Source organism: Syngnathus typhle, linkage group LG18 (genome assembly GCF_033458585.1).
Source record: "Syngnathus typhle isolate RoL2023-S1 ecotype Sweden linkage group LG18, RoL_Styp_1.0, whole genome shotgun sequence".
NCBI lineage: Eukaryota > Metazoa > Chordata > Actinopteri > Syngnathiformes > Syngnathidae > Syngnathus > Syngnathus typhle.
In genome coordinates, this window is record NC_083755.1 from 8,881,438 (window position 1) to 8,905,675 (window position 24,238).

At 41.9% G+C, this 24,238-nt stretch overlaps 1 protein-coding gene across 1 annotated transcript in view; it reads right to left on the reverse strand.

The window, feature by feature from the left end:
* The window catches only part of LOC133143001 (dynein axonemal heavy chain 9-like), a 50,662-nt gene that overhangs the window by 6,099 nt on the left and 20,325 nt on the right, over nt 1-24,238 (reverse strand). The window contains exons 25-44 of the mRNA XM_061264710.1: nt 24,000-24,233; nt 20,116-20,196; nt 19,863-20,042; nt 19,203-19,433; nt 18,513-18,707; nt 17,370-17,489; nt 16,196-16,384; nt 15,718-15,953; nt 15,530-15,652; nt 15,011-15,215; nt 11,233-11,397; nt 10,510-10,650; nt 9,739-9,909; nt 9,545-9,667; nt 8,314-8,507; nt 6,498-6,646; nt 5,175-5,302; nt 2,470-2,697; nt 612-803; nt 342-533 (exon numbers count right to left, since the gene is read on the reverse strand). Of these exons, the coding sequence (XP_061120694.1) occupies nt 342-533; nt 612-803; nt 2,470-2,697; nt 5,175-5,302; nt 6,498-6,646; nt 8,314-8,507; nt 9,545-9,667; nt 9,739-9,909; nt 10,510-10,650; nt 11,233-11,397; nt 15,011-15,215; nt 15,530-15,652; nt 15,718-15,953; nt 16,196-16,384; nt 17,370-17,489; nt 18,513-18,707; nt 19,203-19,433; nt 19,863-20,042; nt 20,116-20,196; nt 24,000-24,233 (3,477 nt within the window). The remainder of the gene's footprint in view (nt 1-341; nt 534-611; nt 804-2,469; nt 2,698-5,174; nt 5,303-6,497; nt 6,647-8,313; nt 8,508-9,544; nt 9,668-9,738; nt 9,910-10,509; nt 10,651-11,232; nt 11,398-15,010; nt 15,216-15,529; nt 15,653-15,717; nt 15,954-16,195; nt 16,385-17,369; nt 17,490-18,512; nt 18,708-19,202; nt 19,434-19,862; nt 20,043-20,115; nt 20,197-23,999; nt 24,234-24,238) is intronic.

Genomic DNA, 24,238 nt, shown 5'->3' on the forward strand with positions numbered 1-24,238 from the left:
CTATAATATACTTTTATGTATCATTGCTATTTCCCAACTCCAATTGAGTTCATGCCTTCCTACGAACAAAAGGGACTCTACTTCTGAGCAAAATGTAGAAAACTGTTGAGTTCTGGAACCCATCTGGGAGTTTTATTGCTATTGATTTAGCACTCTCATTTGGAAATGGAGCTGATTAGCAATTCAGTTTGAGCAATTTCCAGCCATCGACGGCGTGTTGGAGGAAACTCTTGAAACAGCTGCAAAATCCAGCGGCACAATTAACTTTTTTATGTAATCACTCATGTCTTGCTAACAATTTGGGTGGAAATAAAAGAGCTCAATAAAAGTGTTTGCTCAACCTGGTGATAGCTGTTGTAGTCCATGTTTCCAGGCAAAGGGAAACCCGGTGCTAAAAAGAACTCTCCTTCCATCATCTGAGGCTGAATAAACTCCTCGAGGTAGGTCCCGCATAGATGGCGGTCCCAATCATCTGTGATGTGACCTCCATACATGATCTCTCCAAAGAGGTAGCGTAAATCATCATAGGGCACCTAGGAATCAGGAAAACATTAGGGTAAAGCTCCCCGCCCAAAAAAATTACAAATGGCTTATGTTCCGCCACAGCACACCTTGGGATTAGCCTCCAGGTAGTTGAAAAGGACATTAATTGAGATTGTGAGGTCTCCTGTGTTAAAAGGATAGGATCTGTTCCAGCCTTGAGGACCAAACTTCCTCCTCTCTGCAACTACAGCATGGAAGTAGCAGAGTGCAAAGAGAATACTTTTGAACTCATTCTCCCGTGCGCACATTTCCAGCGTGTCCTGCAAAAAAATGCAAAAAAAAGTCTCGTTTAAACCGGCATAAAATTGGAATTTCAATTGTAAATTCAAATTTCAGAAAAGAAATATACATATACCGTAATTTATACGTCGCTCTTGAGTATAAATCGCCCCCTCACCCAAACTATGAAAAAAAAAACGCGACTTATAGTCCGAAAATTACGGTAATAAAAATATAAATAGGAATATATATATAAATGAAACGATTTTTATTTAATTTGAAATACATACAATATTTCTTGAATAACAAATTCAATTGAGGAAAATCAATGAAATGAAACCCACCATGTGACATGAAAATAAAATAAAAATGGAATGAATCCTTGTGCATGCAACACATCAGATATCACAACATATTCATCTTGATGAGGTAAAAAAAAAAATCTCCTTCCAAGCAAGACCAGCGGTCAGATCCATTTTTCCCATCACCAGCCGAGTTTTTCGGATGTGTAGATGGCCCAAAGCGTGACAATTCCCTTTTAATTGTCACAACCTGTCAGGCGCTTCAAGCCTCCACCAGTGTCCCGAGACCATTATTCTCCACAGGCCAATAAAAAACGTGAATGGCAATGGAATCTCTAGTGACTGTTAAATAAGCAACCCAATAAAACCTATGGAACCAAAGACGCTGGATTCCAAACATTCCACCAGTATGTCACGGATAGTGTGACGACGAGGCCCACTGGGGAGCTGACTCCCACGATGCACACGCTTGCCCACAACTCCGTTGCATAGTGACTACGGCAAACACACACCTTCTGGAGCTTTAATTAACCTTCTGCACAATACGCGGAATGAGATGCAAAGCCTTGCTTTTCATCACCTGAGTAGTCAAGCAAAACAACAAGCGGTCAGATCATCAACAAAGACATTTGCACACATGGTATCAAGAAAAAAAAGACACAATTGGTAAATTAGGAAAAAAAGCTCAATACAGCACTATGAGGGATACGTGTGCCAGGAAATGTCTGGTCACAAACAAAAAAAAGCAAAAGTTGGAAAGTGACTTTGCTTTTAATGCTCACATGTGCCACATCTGTCCTCCATGGCTATGAAGTGTTTCAGGTTGAGTGAACGGGCCATCTGCTCAAGGCTTCATTTTGGCAAATTGGCATCTTGAGGACAAAACTGCAATGGAAACTAGCATATGTTGCGTCACCTGCCACTCAACAGACACGGGAATACACTACGAGAGACCGTCTGTGACCTAAATATTACAAATAGACCTAATCAAAGGTTGTGCTCATATTTATTCGTTATATCAACTTGTAACCGAGTAGCTGAGCTATTTTAAAATAAGGAACAATCGGCCTGAAGGTATTGCCATGAAATTCAGGGGCTCTTCAGTGGCCAGGGGACGGCGGGGTCGTGAAAGCAATTACAGAAGAGGCGAGTAAGGTGGTCAACTCGAAACCACGCCATTGATATAGCTATTATTGCACTCTTGTCTATCTCCTTTCGTCCCTTTCCCCTCTTTCTTCATCTGAACCCAGCTGGCTAAGTCAAAGGTCGCCCCCCCCTCATAGTCTGGGTTTTGTTGGCTGTTTTTTTACCTTAGAGGGAATTTGTGGTTTTCCTGCTTCTTGACCTGCACTGGATGATGTGCATCTTTGGGAATAATAATAATAAAACCACTAAAAGGTTTTACCTGATTGAAGTTGTCCAGAGCCTTATGCAAGTTTGCACGCATGCCCGTTGGTGGCTCGTTGGTTATCTTGATGGAGTTCTCCAGGATGCCTTGTGGAATGATGTGGCCCTCAGGGCTGGAAGAAGGCTCAGCACTGACAAAAACCCTCAAGTTCTCATGGCTCCCCTCAGCTTGCTGCTCTAGAAGCTTTTCCAGAGTACCCAGCCAGCGAGCCACCAAATGGATATTCTGCAGAAAGAAAATGAGAAAAATGGGATCTGGCTAAAACAAAGAGACAGACTAACTTAGCAAAAAGGGAGAAATTCATTTTGCTACACTCCCCCCATCTTTTTGACTTTGAAGTGGCACTCAATTAAATGGTACACAGCACTTGAAAGCAATTTTCAAGATGCTGACATTAAGCAAGAAGCGTTCTGGCTTGATACTTCAGCTTGACTTTTCTGCAAATTCATCTTGCCAGCACAGCCCGGGCAGCGGGGCTGACTTGTACGATCACACAAGCTTGGATGAGCTCAATTTTCCATCTCAACTGTCTTGACACTTGCAGGACATCCCGTGAATGATAAGCAGTCAGCCGTGCCCCCCCCCCAAAGTACCCACCTCCCAACGCATTTAACCATGCAGCACTGCCCATTCCCTAAATCTAATTACAGCACTAATAACTCCAGTCATTAATTCTTAAGCCTCTTTACTTTCTCATTTCCATTCGCTCTTCATATTTAATCTTCCTTACGATGGCTGAAGTTAGCCTTTTTTCCGAGCGAGGGGACACGACGGAAAGGAATGTCGGATTTTCGGGGAGACATTGAACAAAAGGGGGGCTAGCGTAAAGAGAGAAAAGTCGAGTCGGGTCAGGGCCGATCGCTGAAGGAGACAAAGTGATGAGTGCATTTTCTTTCTCTTGGTACGGTACTCTAGAGAAGAATGAATGGCTTTTTCATCAGGCTTGAGCACAAGCCCTTCTTCTCGCCATGTAAATAGTCAGGCAGTAAAGACGTCCACAGAAGAAGTGAGAGAGGGCCTTCCAATTTGTAACAGTAATGAAACCATTTATCCTCTGGGCTACAGAGTATGGAAGTGAAGAAAGACAGATGCACTTGTGAGGAACAAACAAAACCAAAAGAGCAGCTTTCAAATCAAGTTCTTCTTCAAACCGTCATCTACTATTTCGATGAATCTTTAAATCCCATCAGCAGCCACAGCTGGCAAAACTCGTTTGATACATTTCTATTCCAGCGAGCGAAGAGCATACAAACGCCAATGTTATGCAGCCCAAGGAGCAATGCTATGGATAAGTGCACAGCTGAGCTCCAGCACGGAAGATGCAGCCCCTGCGGGGTCACAACCGTTGGATATGGGCAGGACAAACTGGATTGTGGACCCAGTGTCACAATGACTGGCAGCCTAGTGGAAATTCAATTATGTTAACAATTTTAGAAAACACAGCACCTCGCATTTCATTTCAAGTTCAAATTGTTAGAGCACAGTGAAGTAAATGGTGTCCAAGTCCAGAGATGGGAATTCCACACTGCTGACAAATAACAGAAATATTATAAATTGCCCACATCTGCCTTGCAGTCAAAAGTTCTTGGTTTGAGACCTTTGGAATCAGGTGTGTTGCAACAGGGAGACAAGGAGAGCGCCCTTTGAGGACCAGAGTTGCTTTCCCCATTTTAAATGCACCACTGCTCATAACCATGACGACCAGGTGCAGAGCTAGTGGGTGGCCATTTAAATGTAAGGCCCAGATGTTTGTGAGCACAACTCTTTGTGACAGCTCACAAAAAACACTTGGGTATCTTATCTGAATGCTTGGTGGGATTACCATTTATTTTTCTTGTCTCCAACTCTTTGGGCTACTGCTTGCTAATGCGGTCGGTGGCTTTAGCAATAAATTTAGGCTACTTGATTCCCACTTGTGGAGGATATTCAGGTTCAATCTACTGGACTGATTGCCTCCCCATCACGCCAACTACCCATGAGGTTGCTTTCTACATCTCTGGCCCGTCCGTCTCTGCAGGAGCTGGCCTTCTGCAGCATCAATGTTGAAGGCCAATGACCCAGCACTGCCCTGATGGACTTGGAAGTGGAGAATCCAAATCATGGTGGGAAGCGAAATACAGTATGTGGGGGAAAATAATATCAGAACTGGTAAAATAAGTGAGATAATGACACCCCCAATGTTTTCTCTCTCTCTCTCTCTCTCTCTCGCTCTGCTACTTTCCAATGACATGGATCCAGCTCTCAGCAGGCAGACAGATAGTTGATGATAAAGCGAGTGGGTGGTTTGTTGCCAAGGGGACAATCCTTTTTAAGCCTATTGATCTTAATTCTTATGCAAAGGTAATTAAAACAACGGCTTCTCTGTGTTATCCTTTTCGAGTGGAGAGTTGGGGCATACCATTCTTTTCTTCTTATCTAACATTGGTGCATGTAAATATATACAGTATTAAAAGAAAAATAGGGGGAGGGGGGGTGTCTTGCGGTTTTTATCCATCGATATTTGCCATTGGAATTCCAGCAAGGTTTCCACTCAAAATGCAAACGTGAGCCTTATCCTCCTGATAAGAGGTCTATAGATATTGCGCTATTGAATGCCACGGCTCTTCCAGGAAGACAATTCCCGTCGAGAATTTCAGACAAAGGTACGTGTTGCATAGATGATACTGGTCAAGCATATTTGAATGAAGATGGTTATACTGGACCTGTAATATGACCCAATGGCCATTTTTAGCAGCCAAATGAAGAACTTGTTCAGCCATGGCCTCCTGGCCTTGACCAAGAGATACATTATGGAAGTTTTTGTTGTCAAACGTAAAACCAAGCTTCTTTCCTGAAAGAAAGAAATAGCAACGTGGTAATTGGTAGCCAACAACTTCAGAGGGTCATAAAAAGTAGTACGTTTGAAAAAGAAAAGAATCTCGAGGTTCACTTTTGGTGAAAGGTTCAACCTCTGTGTTGGCAATAACCACACCGACATGGCAATGAAATTGATCTTCCAATCTAATTCCCAGTAAGACATTAAACACTTTAATTTAAGCAAATGGCTTTTTACCTGTGTCGTTGGGATTGAACAAAACAATTAGTTTTGTGGCTTACGACGTCGACCTAGCAGCAGACAGATAGCGAGCTTCCTAAGAATAGACGCCCCCCTACTGAGCTCAAAATCATTTCATCAGCGCCAGTATATTCAAAATGGAAACGGAAATGATTCAAGTTGTTGGAATAAAAACATCTTCTGATGGCCTCCTCTTTCGATCGCAATGATATAACGTTCAGCTTTGATCCACTCAGCGTGAGGCTTCTGATATTCAATTAGCACATCTCTTACAGACGAGGTCCTGGACAAATCATTCCTGTTATCAAATTAAGAAAGGATTTCACAAGAAGTTCAAGGTCTGTTTGCTTCATCTCGAGCTGATCCAATCAGAAACGGATTTGTTTGCTTAACGCGGGCTTTGGAGATGTATCAAACCAAGAGAGTCCAATCGAATAGATGGCCCTTAGATCAATTAGTTCAATTAGTGTCATGTAAACATATCAATTGCTCTCTTGGGATGATTATTGTGCATTGTGAATGCTCCTCGGCATTCGATATTTGACAGCCAACTCAGTGAGGTCATCAGTACAACATGTTGGCCGCTTTAAAGCTCATCCACATTATCCACAACTGTAAAGTAAGTCGGAAGCAATTGGCATTTACTTTCTGTTGGCCCTATTTCAGCAGTGGTGCGGTCTCGTAAATATGTGACCTTTTGCAAAATCCCTTCAATCTACCCACGGTGGCTTACATAAAAGAATGCAGAAGTGATGGAGCAACCGCTGTTATCGCTAATCTATTGGATTTGCAATCAGAGTAGCAAGTAGGTATGCCTGCACTTCACTTCAATGGTCTGTTTCACACACCAAAAAATTCACAATATGAAGAAATGACAGCTGTGTTCACAGTATGTATGCTCTGATAACGTCCCACATGCTGCGAGAAGGAATTTTACGGCTTATTAAAGATAAAACAGCCAGAGCATTACCGTGTTTCTCCACATCCTTCAAAGGATCGACTCCGGGAGAGAGGATGAAGAACATGGGCGTTGTCGGACCTGTCTCTTCAAAGGACACTGCAAAGTCCAGAGATCTGCCAATCACATATTTGCCCCCGAGTTTCTCCTCCACAAAGTCTCTGTGAGGAGAAGGAACTATGTTATCAGTGCTATAGCCCAAAAGATTCCAGTTTAGAGCGATGGACAGATATTTAAAACTTTTTTGCAAACCTTACTCATTGCAAGTTATGATTATTAAATAAATATCATATATAGTATTAAATAGCATCCCAAAGACCTTTAAGTACCGTATTTTCCGCCCTATAAGGCGCACCTAAAAACCTAAAATTTTCTCAAAAACCAACAGTGCGCCTTATAGTCCGGTGCGCCTTATATATGGACCAAATTCCTAAATTTAAACTGGCCCAAAGCATTGTGTCATGAAATCAATCATAAGTGGCCCGCTGAAGACTATGAATCATGACTCAAAAAGACTATGGATCATTATTTTATGATTATAAAGTAATTTGTTCTGTCTGAAGTTGAAATAAAAAAGATAAAATGGAGAATGATTTGATTTGGATTAAAAATCTGACATGATGCATTAATGGTGCGCCTTATAGTCCGGTGCGCCTTATATAAGGATAAAGTTTTAAAACTGGCCATTCATTGAAGGTGCGCCTTATAGTCCGGTGCGCCTTATAGGCCGGAAAATACGGTAATTCTGGAAATTATTATTTTATTTTTGTTTTCTCTGGCTGGCATAAAAAAACACTCTATATAGCTTTAACCACAATGTAAGATTATTTTGACAAGCTTGTACGGTTCCGAAATGTATTCCCGTCAGGACCTGCATTTGTTTTTATGAGGCTATGACACTGGTGGTAGCAAAGTCATGAAGTCAAAGCCAACATCCCAAAGATTCTCAATAAGGTTGGCTCCGGACTTGTGGTGCTAATTCATGTGTGAAAATGATGTCTCATGCCTCCTGAACCACTTGTTCGCAATTTGAGTTTAATGAATCATGGTATTGCCATCTTGGAAAACATCCATAGAACTGAGGAAGGGAAAAACTCCATTCATTTTCAAAAATGGCTATTGAATACATTCAAGACGCTAGCGAGTAGAATGTAATCATTATCATCTTGTGAAATTCTTCTCCCTATTTGCTTGGTTCAAGCCATCTCGGATTTTATTTGTATTATTTTGGCACGGCAGAGCACAATTAGGGTGGACAAGGCCAGAAATTACATTAGTCCGTTAATTTGTGACTCTTTCTTTTATTTAATGAGTTCGACACGATATACATTTTTCCAACACAGCTGACTTTCATTTTACATTAGCAATCCCATAATGCAATTTTAATAGGGTGGCGCATTTAGACCAACTCTTAATAACCTTTTATAATTTATTTCTAATCGTTATTCCATCTGTTAGGTGCCTATGATGACCCATGTAAGTGTCAGAGAGTCGAAACAGGTTATGGTAACATGACTTGGACTGGAAGTACTCATTATGACTGGGGCAAATGTTATTCGTCCATTTCTAGATGGTAGCGCTGAAAAGCAATCTTGAGAAATTGTTAGCCTGTCCAAAACAATGATACGCTATCTTCTTCAAACGTTGGAGTTAATGTATTTGTGGCTTCGCAACATTTATTGATTAAGACTTCAAGAAGTGCTGCTGAAGCCATTTTGGTGCAAAAGACAAATGGCTATAAATGCAAACTTTGAGGCAAAGTTCAATCTGATCAACCTTTAGCATTTAAATAAACACTGGAGGTCTGTGACCATTGAACCTCTCTCACCTTACAGCATAGGTCATGCGGTCAGGCCTCAGTGCCCTCATTATGCACAGTCTCTGGAGAGAACTTTTATTCTTCCACTCTTGTGGGAATTTCTCCTTTTCTGGACACTCGGACTCGACAAACTTCTTCCAGCGTTTGGCCGAGCCTTCGATGTCTCGGTCGAGATTCCTGAACTCGTCCATTAGACACAGCGACTGCGAAAAAAATGCGGCAGACCATTTTATAAGATGGTGTGTCCAGCAGATTCATTCGGAAAATATGTGGAAAGTGGTTAAAATATGCCCCTGGAGATTCGAACCTCTCGATGTGCTATTCTATCCCGATTCCAATCAAATTGATTGATTTAATAAAATGTTATAACATTGATGTACATCAGGAAAGGCAATTGAAAAGCTTGAACGCTTCACAAGGGATCGCTAATATCGTCACGAGCGCTGAACAATCAAAGTAGCCAGTTCAAGGGAGAATTCCATCAGTTGGTCTTTGGGCTGAGTGCAGTTGAGGAAAGCTGTCTCCAAAGCCCGTAAGTGGAGTTCAGCTTAAGATAAAATCCATAGAGTCGTGATTGAAAAATTCATTTGCGTGAAAGGCTAAAGAGTCGCATGCTGCCATTACATTCGCTTTGCTGCTAAACAAATGTGACAAGATGGGCAAAAGAGTAGAGGCTTGCTCTTTAGGGCTAAATGAACAAAAAGATGCTCTTTAAAGAGACTTGGGGGAAATTGGGTGTGTCATTCAATGGGAAATGATCATCCAACGTGACACAGGGATACAAAGATGAGCCCTCAGAGCTGTCAAAACACTCATTCAAATGAGATGAAGAAAACACTCCATCCATGTCCCATGCAAAAGGACGTTGCCGTGTATTCAAATATAAACCCCAATTTTCAGGAAGTTGAGAAGAATAAAACAATTTGCAAATCGTTGTCAAGCTGTACAAGGCTCAAAGTTTGGCATCACTGTTTCAAAGTCTCGACATGAAATGCTCTCAAATTTCATTTCTATTTTTTTAAACTCAATAAAAACAATTGTTCAGCTGTGGACTAGTGAGAATTTTTTTTATCTGCCTATGTGAGGTGGGAGATGCATTCTGAAACTATGCAGTGGGAGTGACAGTGACTTCGACTGAACGGAAATGAGATTCAGAGCCGAGGAGATAGAAATAGTAACATCTAGGATATACATTCCACAAAACTTGGATGCTTTGTAACTTGCATCTATCTTACGGTACCTTGATTCCTCCCCAAGAGTGATTGGAAAGAAAGTCCACTGGTGATGTTTCCCCAGGTTGGACAGGGTATTTGAGAAGGAAATCCAACTCGGCAGGCTTGATTTCTTTCTTCATGACTAGAATCTGCAGAAAGAAAAACAAAATGCTGCCCATTGATTTGGCTCCATCTGTAGATGAAAGCAAACTTTTCTTACCTGGAAGGCCAGCTGAGCAATGTACGTGAGTTTGTCACACTCAAACAAGCCTCGGGTAGTGTACTGGAAGACTGAAGACGTGATGCTGTCAATTAAGTTGGACACCCGCTGCTTTAGATCATCGTCGGGTTCAGCCTTCACAACTGCCTTCTGAAAGACCACGCTGAATGCCTGCAGGAACAGCTACAGTCAACACTTCCTAATTCAGTTTTAACGACTACATGTAACACCGTTCAATTAAAACCAGCCATTTACCTTAAAGACGAAAACTAGTTTTAATAAGGATTCGTGGATCTTTGAATCATTCTGTACTGTATTTAATGTAAGGACCTTTGCAGAGGTGGGAGCCATTTTCTTTTGAAAACTTCACTTCAAACTGCTGACGTCTGCTATTTACTGATCCCTGAACTTATTTCCAACAATTAACTGAAACGCCACTGCCCAACCCATCCCAAAGTTGTCAACACTCCAAGTGTGTTTTGTATTCGATTATGTTTGAAAATAAACGGGGTGGGGCTATACTGGTGAGAGTTGAGGGTGATTGCAAACCATATCTCAGACTGCCTCCTCTTAGAGCTTGCTGGCGGACAATATGAAAGACGTTAAGCTCTACATAAGCACATTAGGGAGCCGCAAACACAATAAAAAAGGGCAAAGAGCATAAAACATGGTGAGGAGCAGGGAAGTGGGTGTTAAGAAGGATCTCGCAGAAGGGCCCTTGAGGGGGGTAGGAACACGGCCGGCCGGCCGGCCGCTCAATAGACGGGCTACCTTGAGAGAGAACTGGTACATGGGGTGGATTTTATTGAGGTCGTTCATTATGAAGTATAGTAACGAAGCCCGTGCCGCTGCAGGTCTGTAGTGCTCCCGAGCCTCATCGATTTTGGCTTCCGTCACCTTAGATTCTTTTACCTACAGTCAAACAAAATCACAGCCATAAACAAAAGCATTCATCAACTCACAGATGAATTTAACGGAAGCTTTTCCAATTTCACGCTTTTGGACCAAATGATCTTATCGAGTGACAATTAGTGCGACGTTTGTTTTCAACACAAAGAAAGCTTTGTGATACAATGCTGGAGAAGAAATAAATCTCATGCTCAGCAAAAAAAAAAGACATCATGCAACTTGACTTACAAGGTCTGAAATATATCTGTACTTTTTTTTTTGGCCCATGCAGTAAATAGTTAACTTGAAGGCCAATAATGAGCCCTACAGGGAATCCTAGTGCAGCTTTCATATTACATTGTTGTGACGACAGTAGCTCTGCAAAAAAATCTTGTTTTATTAATTTCTCTCACGCTAACGTTAAATGTATTCAACAAGGTCGCCTTGCGCTCTAAGTGCAATCAATTATATACTGTATGTATCTCAGGGGAAAGTAGAGAGGTATTCTGAACATGGGAAAAGATTGGATGAAACAAATGTTTGATTTTAAAGATCACGAAAGATCAAGAAAAGAAAAGAAATCAAATAATAAAAGAATAAGAATACTTTTTCCACAATATCTGCAGCAGTGCGTTTTGTTGTCTCCAGGTTTTCCACAAGCTCAGTGTCACCCAGGAAATTCCCTGAAGCTGAGGACAAGCGAGAGAGCAGGTTATCCTCCAGTGTCTTCAGCGTGATCTTGAAACCATTTTGCTCTTTTGTCAGGTTGGACTAAAAAGAAACAAACAACATTTAATGAAGTGCATCATGATTGAAAGAATATTTTTTCTCCAATATTATTGGATGCGGCTGCAGATGTTGACGGTTCAAGTCGATATATGCCATGAATACTAAAAGGCATGTCAAAGGAAGAACTAATCCATTTTCTATTCACTGCTGGCCAGATGCAAGAAGGGAACGGCTCAGAGCCAGATAAGCCAGCCTCCCGTTGGAGGCTGATATCAAACGTTTGCCAACCTCTGCAACCAAAACCTCGGTGTGTCAATTCCGGCAAGAAAAAAAAAAAGTCAGATTAGTTTGACTGCATACACATATTCATTTAAATGAGCCTATAGCAGGAGAGCGTCATTACGCATTAATTCATATGCATATAAAAGAAAAAGAACATTTGGCCGGTCATGATTTCACTCCATACTATATAGCCACATTTTTTTTTCTGTCTGTATTTCTTCAAGTGAAAACAATTTAAAGTGAGGACTTTCCAAAGTTAGCAGTTTTGAGAAGGTAACTTTCTTTATTGCTTCTTCCCCCTTCATTATAGTGTGTTGCAGCTTCCGCTTCCGTCTTATTTAACTTGTCCTTAAATATTTAACAAAATGGTAATGACAGAGCGGGACGTTCAGCTCTCTTCATTTGTTTGGACTGGCACGGCACCTCTGGCTGAATTGAAAACACACCATTTTTCAGAATGACTGGAGTTTTGTTTTGATTTCTCCACTTGTGTAGCACTTCAGATTGTGACCCCCTTTCACCTGGATCGTTAAAGAGATGCTCCGACGACTCTACTGTGGCATAATAGTAACGGCAAAAAGATTCATTACCTATCTTAAATGGCAGCAGGTGAGCTGTGAGTTTTGCAAATCATGCTGCTTAATTGCTCTCTTTATGGCAGCATTTCCTACTGTGGTGATTAAAGTTCTTTTGCGGCGCTGTTGGAACTCATTTGGCTTTTGCTTGGGAATTTGTTATTCCTCAAAAGTTAGCCTTTTGACACAAGCGCATGTGATTTGTGGCCTTTTCACGGCCGACCTGAATATAAGCTGGACAGAATGGCTTTGAACAGAGGACATTTGACTGGAGGATGTGTGAGTCAACACTGACCTTCTATTGCCCACACTCATGCGCGCCTCGGGGGAAAATGCAACCCATTCCCGAAATATTCCCCAAAAGATCCAATTACAAGACTGCATCTCGCGATTAGCTGTCCTCTGGCACTCCTAATTACTCCCTGCTAGGCAAAATATAAACAATTAACCAGTCAGCAGAACGCCCTCATTAGGACTTAACTATTTTGGAGGCAAATCGATCATCTTTTCAGCAAACGAACAACCCTGTGAAGGTCATTTGGGATGTGGAGGATTTAAATTGTCATTAAGCAACATGAGCTTGAGTCAAGAGCGGAACAACACGTATGCAGAGAAAGGAAGTAGTCATTGTGGCAAAAGGTTGAGCCCCCCTGAGGACCCTCCAAAAAGCCAAGTTGACATTTTAAGCTCCTTAGCCCATCTTTGATGGGGTTAAATGTGAGCTTATATGGCTCAACAGCAACAAAACCTCACTAAGGGTATAATGGTGCCAAGTCCTTCCAATGGGTACACCCAATTTGCACTTCACGATCAAATGTTTTTTATATCGCTCCACGTTGTATACGCACAACGGCATTCATAAAGGTTACTCCCTCTGGGTTGAAAGCCTTCTCAAATTTCATTGTTAATTAAAATGATGAGTGAGATCTTTTTTTTTTTTTTTTTGCCTTCCCTTTCCAGTTAAATGCTAATTAAACAAACTTGGTTCATTAACATCTCCCTTTTTCCAATTTGCTTTTGGGTGTACACAAAATGTGTATGCTTCAACTTATTAAAAATGCTGATTTATCCATGGATGGAAAAGCCTTGGGTCAGAATATAGCAAAACAAAAAATATAAGTACTGCTTAAAGTGGAAGTCAAGTCTAATTTTTTGTACTAAATAGACTCGCTAGTCTGTTCTGATTTAAGAACACCTGATTTGTTTGACCTTCAGTTAAAAAGCGTCTCCCGAGTCTATCCGACCCATTACTTGACTCCCACGTTGACTTTTGATCCCTCCGACAATTCGAGCACAAACATCGCAAGCAAACACGAGAGACGTCGCACTTGTCGGTGGAACCTTGGAAGTGCTTCAGCCATTTGTCTAATTGCTGTGCTACTGTAGCTCCAGCCAGCCCGGCCAAACAGCCTGACATAAAAAGAGCCGATTTGCCGATGAGACATGCAAGCGTGAGGGAGGCATCATTAGGTGCGAGAGCTTTGATCAAGTGAATTCTCACTTAATCACTTGCGTTTACATTCAATCCATGGAATATGCTGTGGACATGGTGACCATGTGCTGCTCATTAATTCTCCAAAAGTACAGCAGCAGTGACGGCTTAAAGGTACAGCTGGTTAGCAACTAAGTGGAAGCGCTCCCTCGCTGTAAAAGGCCGCATAATAATGGCCGTCCGTCACTTACATCGACGGGAACATGCACCTTTAATTATTCATTTTGAAGAAGTACACCCAAATGTCTGCTTATAAAACATCGATGATGATTTCATTTTAATATCGGGTGACGTGATTGTATTACTTTTTTTTAATGGATCACTTCAGTGAGCCTCGTCGTTTGGGTGGTGTCGTTTTCATCTGCGGGTTTGCCCATTTGGTAGACAATGAAGCTAAGGGTGAGGTACGCTGTCACCACCCCCCCAATCTTCTCTCAACCTGTGCTACACCGAAAAAATATTTCATGTGGAAAAACGACCGTAATTTTCGGACTATAAGTCGCACCGGAGTATAAGTCGCACCAGCCATAAAATGCCCAAAAAAGTGAAAAAAAAAAACATATATATGTATATAAGTCGCTCCTGAGTATAAGTCGACACTCCCCACACCCAAACTATGAAAAAAAAACGCGACTTATAGTCAGAAAATTACGGTATATAGCATGCCACTGGGAAACCTCAATTTGGACGTCAATGATGGATCAACATCAATACCGTCATTGTAAACGACTGTAAACCCAAATAACGGACACTCCAGATTTTGATGTCGTCAAACACTTCAAAACTTTGTTTTAAAAGTTTTGCAGCACTCAATTAATTAGCTCGGCTCGCGTTTGAACCACCATGAAAAAAAAAAATCACAATCAACAAGCATCGGTCGGCGAAGCGAGAGACTCCTGTCCCGATAATGATCATAGAAGTGCTTTGTGAGCTACTAATCAAAGGCACCAACAATCAAAGCGACCGGACCTGTAGCTTCTTGTGATGCTTCATACGATTGTTGATGAATGAGTTTAAAGTTGGGTAATGATGCGCACGAGTTCTACGTCTGCTTTGAGGAGGACCTTGGAGCCCCTCTCCAAATGTTACTTTTCATCGCCACAAAGCGTACAGTATGATGACAGAGTGGAACCACTTTTGAACATTTTTAGTTCTCTGATAGCTCCTGGAGACTGTGACAGGTAGCACTTTCATGTCGAAGCACTCTTAGGTGGACGTGACAGTTTTCATACGAGCGCTGGGTTGTAAACACCTCTTTGCAGTCGCACGGTTTGATCAGACGGTGTTTTTCGGCGAGACCGCTCACCTTCAGCTCCTCCAGATCAGGTCTCTCCATGCTAACCACAGCTGCCAACAGCTGGTCCTCCAAGCCATCTCTTGTCACTGTGAAATTGATCAAAGTGCACTGAGCTTGCAGCTCGGGCTGATAATGAGGGCTGGCGAGTTTGGTGTGCAGAATGAGGCGGAAGCTCGGGTTGTACTCGCACTCCCTGTCGCCGATCTTTATATACCTGTTTCGAAAAAAGTGAGCTCAATTAAAGCTTGTGAAATGTGACTCGTATCAAGTCCTTTTAAGATGTCCTTGGCATTTAAACAATAGTCAGCCCAGTAGATGAAAAAACAATGACCCTTAGCCAGGCAGTAAAACAAAAGCGCACGTCCTTTTTCTAATACCCTGATGTTACTACTCATCTCGATCTTTCCACTGTCAAAACTAAAAGCCAACGGGCCGGGATGTGAAGTCCAACTATAACAATTCACAGCTCGTAATACAAAATGGCGTCCTTCGACTATTATAGATGTCGTGCCTTCAAAGTTTTCCTACCTGCCCTTCTTAATGGTTTCTCTCCCCAGTAGCGCTCCAAGAACAGGATCCAAGTTTTCTTCCAAATTTTCCATCAGGACAACTTCGCCCTGTGCCAGCGCTCTCTCTAAGACATCCAAGTACCTTTCAAAATAAATGAAGTTAAAACACCAAATGACATTTCCTCATTTCAGCAGACAGGAACTTACCCTCTCTGTCCCATGCGGATGACATGCAAACGTTCACCGTATTTGGTTTTAATCCACTTGATTCCCTGCAGCTGAGGGTCCACCATGAGGGGCCAGCGCTGACAGGACGTAAGAATGGTGGCATTCTCAGTGGACATCCGGTCTGCAGGTAGTCCTTCATTCTGCCACGTGGCAATGTCGGCATCGTCCGTGAGCATGGTTAACGGGTCCAATCCAGGTGTTACTGGGATGGGAACCTTTAAAGCAAATATTAGTTAGAAAGAGTGTGGGATGGTTAGCCATCAAGCTAGGCTCTTGGCTCTTAGCGAAGGTGACCTCTGAGCAATAGACCTGGAGGTGGATGGGTTACTGGGATGATTGAAATTGTGCACTTGAGTGGGAGATGGAGCCACTATTTATGTAACCCGGCTATTTTTGGATGATCTTCAGTAAACAATTGCTTCAAGCCAAGAATTTGAAAAGAACAATTGCTACCCACCGTCAGCTGACTAAGGTAAGGCCTCCAGGTTTCAGCCATAAGTTGTAACCTGTAGCCTTTGGTGAAATAGCCCAGGTAGGAGATGAAAGCGGTGACGAGGAGGACATCCCCACACAGAGTTCTTTCCTGCTTTCGGAAACTTTCAATGGCGTCCGCCCAGCGAACGTTCTCCGACGCCAGCCCTCCCACCTGCAATACATTGTGACAATATTCCCAAAGGGTTGGAGTGTGATTCTTGATATAAATTAATCTGTGGTCTCTGGCACACAAGGAAGAGAGGAACAAATATCCTCACAAACAAGTTTGCCACCTTCAGGTCCACTTTTAATAGGCTGTTATATCCTTTACTGCCTCTCTGCTCATGTAACAACACCTTTACTCTTTACTGCGGCAGTGATGCCATTCTCCTCCAGGGATCAACAATATTCAACTTAATATCTTAGCTTTTCCAAACTTAAGTGACGCTGCCCTTGGGCGGCACACTAACTTCTCCAGCATACATCACAGAAAGACTGCACACTTCAGCACGTCGGCAACATTTGCATTGATATTTACCACCGACTGCCGAGACGAGAAAAAAAAAAAAAACCCGTCTCCTATTATTGCAGCTGTCAGGCATTCTGCTCCCAAATAATCATTTAGATTAACAGCGTAAACAGTCCTCTTGTTTGTTTCGGTCCAGTCAGCAGAATGACATATTATGCATATGCGAGATACCAAACATATGGATTTGCATTTGAGAAGGAGACAGCGTGCGTGCGTGCGGACTATCTTGTTTGTATGCATAAGGATTAATTCACATTTGTGTAGGAATGGCCTGACACATTGGATATCGAAAAAGGGGGATGAGGAAAGAGGAGAAAATGAGGCAACAAAACTGTTGTACAGTATAGGCTACACAGCAAACTAGTTTGGAAATCAGATACGAGTGAAACATCATTTTTTTTTATTTAAAGTGAAGACAATTTGCAATTTTAATAATGACACAAAGAATCTTAAATCAAATCATAACGGCTCTCCAAGTAGCAACTTATTCTGCTCGGTGAAAATGGAACTGTACTATAACGTATATCGGGCTGCCACTTTCCTCGAATTCGCCACCGACTAACTGATCGGATCAATTTGCATCTTTATTGTACCGGACCAATGCATGGAGCAAAAGGGATATGCTCACCAGGCGGTTTGCCAAGGAAATAGTGTGGGCAGTGGATTCTGCTTCCTGTTGGCACTTGAGTTTGGCTGCGGTTGCTTTCTCAAACTTGGCCGTAAGCTTGGCCAGGTTCTCATTAAGGTGCTGGTACACACACACACAAAGAACACTCATTGTCATGCATTAGTACAGCCTAGACATGCAGAGACAAATACCGTAATTTTCGGACTATAAGTCGCGGTTTTTTTTCATACTTTGGGTGGGGGGGCGACTTATACTCAGGAGCGACTTATATACATATGTTTTTTTTCACTTTTTTGGGCATTTTATGGCTGGTGCGACTTATAGTCCGAAAATTACGGTAGTCTGTATGTGACACAAAGTAGGAAGCGAGTGAAAAGTTGTGTAAAATTCATCACTCTGTCCGCAATGGAATTATTTGTCACGTTGAGGCAATTAGCACAAGGACAAACAGGATTATTCGGTGTAGGCGCACTGGTTCAGGAGATTAGTTTGTGGATTGCTTATTCCCCCTGTACTCTTTTTAGCCCAAATGATCTGACGGGGTGCTGAGAAATGACAAACAGAAGTCACGCTGGATCTTATTAACAATCGTCACAGCAAAGTCTGCAGGATTTGACGCAAGCTGCAGATAGCGCCGCGGCATCCGTCCCAGGCCGCTCAGAGCGTCACGCTCTGCTGGGGCTCGCCGGCCGGGTGCTGAATGTCAAGCGCCGCTGAGAAACAATTATTTACAGCTGCTATTATCAATAGGGGTTTTTAGGCTGATGGATTGAGTTTTGCTTAATGAACAGTAAAAGCCTAAATAGCACTCGCCCAAGCTTTGTATTGATGAAATGCTGGCAAGTATATAATTAGCGGCTGAGCTCATGTGTCAACTGTCACTCAAAGCGTGATGAAATAATTCAGAAATGGTTTCTTTGCTTTATTGCCTCCGGTTGTTTTTGTTGCATTTCTGTGGAATCAAATTCTTATTATTTCATAGGGGTTCATCCCCGTTCATGGATCTAGTAGAATATTTATGGATGCTTGCTCTTCTGAGTGGCTATAAAAAAAAAAGTGAAATCATCTGTAAGCCATTTAGGCTCTCTGGATTTCTGCTCTTAAAATCTTGATTTGATTTCTTCTTTGTGTCAGGTGTCTTACATTGATCTTGTTTTTGACGGTGGCGAGCTTCCCTTGCGCAGCAGCTAGTTCGGCGTTGGCTTTACTCAAAGCCTGTCGCTTGGGCTCTACTTCGCAGTATACTTTGTAGAATTTGACGATGTTCAAAACCCAGGAGCAAAGGCCTGCTGCTGCGTTTGACTTGGAGGCAATCAGTTCTGGCTGGAACTCTGGATCCTGAAAGGTTTCAAGACGTACACACTTATGAAACACTTTGATCAGAGGCTTGATTTACTCTATTGACCTACCGTATTTTCCGGACTATAAGGCGCACCTAGAAACCTAAGATTTTCTCAAACGCTGGCAGTGCGCCTTATAGTCCGGTGCGCCTTATATACGAACCAAATTCCTAAATTTAAACTAGCCCGAAGCATTGTGTCATGAAATCAATCATATGTGGCCCGCTGAAGACTATGAATTATGAATCAAAAAGACTATGGATCATTATTTTGTCATTATAAAGTCATTTGTTGCGTCTTAATATGAAATAAAAAAGATAAAAAATGATTTGATTTGGATTAAAAATCTGACATGATGCGCCTTATAGTCCGGTGCGCTTTATATAAGAACAAAGTTTTAAAACGGGCCATTCATTGAAGGTGCGCCTTATAGTCCGGTGCGCCTTATAGTCCGGAAAATACGGTACATATAAAAGGGGGACAAAATACTCACCTGCAAATAAGGCTGAATCGCATTCAGACAAGTCTCCGGGATGCTTTCCTTTTTGAAACGTACGAGAGAATCCAGGAATGCATCCACTTTGGCCATCATCACCTTAGCGGCCTTCCAACTCCGATCCTTTGGGACTTTGCCGCCGGGCGACATTAAAACCATGACGGCCGCTGTGACATTGGTAACTGCTGCCACCGGAGAGCCAAATGACTTTAACTCTGTCAGGTTGTTCTAGAGTAATAGATGGAATCATTGTATAATTAAGGAGCCATGAATTGTCTGTCTGACTGGTCTACTTGGGGGAAATAAGGAAAACGTAAAGAAGGGGGATTAACCTGCAATGACTTTGAGAAGACAACAGAGAATTCAAATTAGGACATTTTACGGAGCTTGGGAGAGCAGTGATTGAACTGTCTGTTCTGGTTGTTTGAACAGAGCCAACCTTCTAAATGTAAAGGGTGTTTTTAAAAAATCCCACAGGCGCCACATAAACCTATATGGCTTTCCGGGGGGATGAACTCAAATGCCAGCATAGAGAACACAAAGATAACATTCTTTCAACTGGAAGACTTGTGAGCAACAGTAATTGTCATTTCCCGTGCGCAGAGTAAAATCAAAAAGTCTTGGGATCATTTGAAATTCGAAAGAAGGGTGACATACTTTGTTGAGAGTGTTGAGTGCATCCTGTGCAGCCACGAGAGCTGGTTCAGCCTTGGCCAAATCCTCTTCACAGTCTTTTTGTTTGCCACGGACCAATACAGCCATGGCCGCCACTTTTTGCTCTTCATCGTCAGCCACCGCTTTCTCCTTGGACACTTTCTCCGTTTCCACTCCAACCACCTGAGGACCAACACATTGCATGAGCCGGGCAGAGGTTCCAAAAACTACCTCCCAAAGTAAGTTACGTTCTTGCCTGGATCAGCTTGTCAGCATCCTCGTTCTTCTGCTTGAGCTCTACTTCTTGAGCTGCCAGCTTGGCCTTGAGGTCATCAACCTATCAAGATGATGAAAGGGTGGAGGTCAGGAGGTGGAGATTAGCTGATACTCCAGTTGATAGCAGACGCCTTGCAAAAGATAACATCTTTTGAAGACCTTACTGTTCCAATACCTTTGAGGAGAATGGACTTACTTAACCGTGGGTCTATCCCTGTTGCAAAATCAAGGCGGAAATTATTCATACCTTGACTTTCCATTATTCCACTTGGAAAAACATTGGCATGTTAACAGGAATCCAGAACATTCAGGATTCCCATTCCATCTCCCTGTTGAAAATGTAAATAACCATCCCTTGTGGTGTGCCCACCCACGAATAATTCCAGCCCTCAGGATTTGACAATTGATGACACGGCGATGCCATTTTATGCAAATCCATGTAAATACATGCATCATTCTTTGGCGTTATTAGTATCGTGAACTTGAATGGATATTGTTTGACAGAGCGGTGATTTTCTTTCGACTCGGATGCAAAGTCCAAGATGATAGAAACGGCCAAATCTCCCAATGTAACAAAAGACTATTTGGCATTTTAGCTGGCCAGGCTGGACAAATGAGCTTACAAAGGGGCCTCACCCTTTGCGGATAACATTTTGTGCCCTGCAGGATTTGGCCCGACACCATGCATGTGACCTTTAAGCGCATACCGGGACCCCATTTTATTCTTGCCAAGAAGATCAAGGAAAAGATAGGAATGAATGAATGGCATGCATATCTGGAAGAACACACATGCACTCTCAGACCAAAGATAGCTTTCAAGACTATTCCAAAGTCCTCATAACTTGTGGACAAATAGGACTTGCATGGCCATCTGACTCTATCAAAACGCTGCACCGGGGAAATAAAAACAGGCTCTTTCTCATGCTTGTCTTTCAGCTAATTAAAAAAGAGGAAATCAGGCCGCGGGCGAGACAGCCTTTTCAGATTGTGACAGTGGATGCAATGGATTCAGTCAAACATTAGAAGAGCACCAAGTGAGCCATCAACATGATGAATAGGCTGGGGGGTAAAGAGCAAAGGGAGGTGGGGGGATTGCGTTGCACGGGGAAGCAGGGCCTAACTAATTGGCGCATGCAATGGGTTATAGTCAATATAGTATGGAAGCAGGCTCTCTGTTGTTTGTGTACTATAGAATTGAAGCCTCCCTCCAGTTTTAACAAGCAACTTTCATTTCTGCATTCCTTGGAAGGAGCCATTGACTGCTACACTAAAGGGTCACTTAGTAAGCAACACCTGCACTTTGTAATAAAATAAAATTCCAGATGATTATCAGAGCGCAAGCCATTTTGACCTGCTAATTTGACCTCTTTATTGTCTCCATGATGTAAATGCATTAATTCCTTTATTCGCTGTTGATGGAACGTCGGTGTCCATCCTAGCTGACTCTAGGCTGATGTTTGTTTAGTCCATTTATTTCGGTAACGTATGCTTCTATTTCTTTTTCTTATCTACCTGATTACCTTGTTTGCTTCCTCTCCAGTGAATTAACTGGCAAGACAAGGGCAATCTAGAAAAAAGAACCTGCAGTTTTTGTTTCTTTCCATCTTTGAAAGAGTTCGCCTACCGGCTACACTGCTGTCAAAACAATCCCTAGTCGCAGAGTTGCCAATGAAAACACGCTAATCTGCATGCCAAGTAAATAACATTCACACCAGCAGCTTGTCTTCTCTTGTGTTAGTCTAACCTGAGTATATTTGGGTGGAAAATGCAGTTATGGAACTAATGTGTCTCAGTTGAATCAATCATGAAGTCTTCACTGGAGATGCATTGTCAAGAAGAGCAGCCTTCAACTGTTGTCGTTTTGAACGTAGTAACATTCTCACATTTGTTTTGTTTTGAAAGATGGCGGCTTTACAGTGCTTGCATCTCCAGGCTAGTATTATATGTATTGTTTTTTTGTTATTTGTTATAATTGCTTCTGAGTTAATAGCCCATAAACCTCCATGTGACAAGTTCCCTGTCACTGATTAAGTCACACTTTATGCCTTTTACTAATCAGTGTCACCACAGGTACCTTAAAATGGTAAGTTGCTTTACTGATTATTTCTTTTTCAAAGTTACTTTACTGCTTACTTGATTTTAAAAGTAATTGAGGGAGATTGCGAATTACTTTAACGGTTACATTCAGCAAATGTTGACACGTTACCTAATTAGAGGTGCATCTTTAATAGGAACATTTCAGAATAAAATGTGTTTTTATTAAAAAATAATAACTACCTTATCTTCACCTAAAAAAAATAATAATAATGTTTCAGGATTTTACTTAAAATTTCATTCAAAATTAAATAACTAATCCAGTTTTTGTAGACTTCACAAAAATACGTCTGGAATAAAATTGAAAATAAAAAAGTCTGCTCTCCTTTGGTGCTGTTCTGTTACCACACTTGTGATTTTTTTTATAAATAGTGTTCTTGTGTGGTGAATTTGTATAGTCAGTCGTTATTAAAGGTTCTTGCCATTGGTTTATTGAGTGTGTATTGAGCCCTTGTCTTTAAGTCCCCCGTGTTTCTGTCACATCGCAATCAGTCAATGAAGATGGATGCCCCATACTGAGGAGCCAGTTCAGTGTGTACGAAGCCTGCTGGAATCGGCCACAACCCGGACACACATATGGATGATAGGAAATTTAAAAAAGGTCTAATTTCTTGTTTGCATGTGAATAGCCAATGAATGCAACAACAACGACACAATTCACTGTTGAGGAAACTAAAACAAAAGAGCCATATAAACATAGCAAAAGACAAAAGTAATGTTCTCTGTGGAATGAATGACTCACAGCATGTCCTGAAGTGTTCTTTTTAACCCTGCTGGCCCTTGTTTATCATGACCACAGCAGCCCCTGGTGAGCTGCACAACCTCCTGCACTGAATGTTAAATAACACTGCTTATGGTCGGTCGTATGGATGCATCAACAAGCACAGTGTGCATTAATGGTGCCTCGCTATTGCAAAGAGTCTGCTCTCTAATTACGAGGCTTCTCCATTAACAAACCATCAAATGTGTGTGACTGTACAAGGCATATACTGTAAATAAAGAACTCTCTAGTGTTACACACAGTACTGACTGGATTATCTCTCCTGCAAAAATGCTGATAAATATTTGATCAAAAATTAAAGATGCATTTTTTTATAGGTATCATTAATATGCACGTGTGAACCATAGCAGAGGCCAACAGCTTTCTGCTGAGGAAACCATTTTTGGGGCTGTAACTTTTTTATTTTTAGACAAAGAGTGGTTTCTGGTAGCCCATCCCATAAAATATAATGCATGCATGGAAATCTTTCTAATGAGTGAAACCTGCCTCTTTGCTCTTTACCACAATGCCCATAATGTTGTCGATAAGATGCAGTCATCGTTTCTTCCTCTGAAGATATTTAATGATGTTAAATGACCCCCGCTCCCCTTTAACTGGCCCGGAACAACAAGGCATTTTTTCCCCCTGTGTATAAACATTATACTAAAGATTGTCACCGGCTGTTTATGACATCGTAAAAAAAAAAAAAGCCGAAATGTTGAGCCTTCATATGCATCTTTTGATGTCAAAATGTTTTAGGTCTACAGCGAATCGGTCTCAGTGTTTAGAGCAAAGTGTATATTGATTTTTTTTTTTATGAAGTCAAAAAATTGATCAGGAGCCGTACAAGTTGACAATACCAAGCTCCGAAGTGGTCTTAAACGTCCGTGTTTTAGTGAGTATAGGGATGAAGTCCAAACTCACTTTATCGGCAACATAACAACAATCATAAACGGTGATGCTGAAATCAGTTTTTACCAAAATACCAGTCAATCAATGTGGCAAACTACCTGAGCAGAGGTGCTGTTGAGTCTCTGCAGGCCATTCTCCAGCCGCTCCATTTTGCCCCTTAGGTCTTTACTCCTCTGGCCCAGCAGACTTCGATACAGTTCGATCTGTTCGAGGAAAGATTTCGGTGTGGTGTAGTTGTAGCGACGCTCGTTGGCCAGGTACTCCTTTGAGGTGTGATTAACGCTCACGTGGACATACGCCATGAATTTACTGACGGAATCCTTCACTTGAGGCTGCA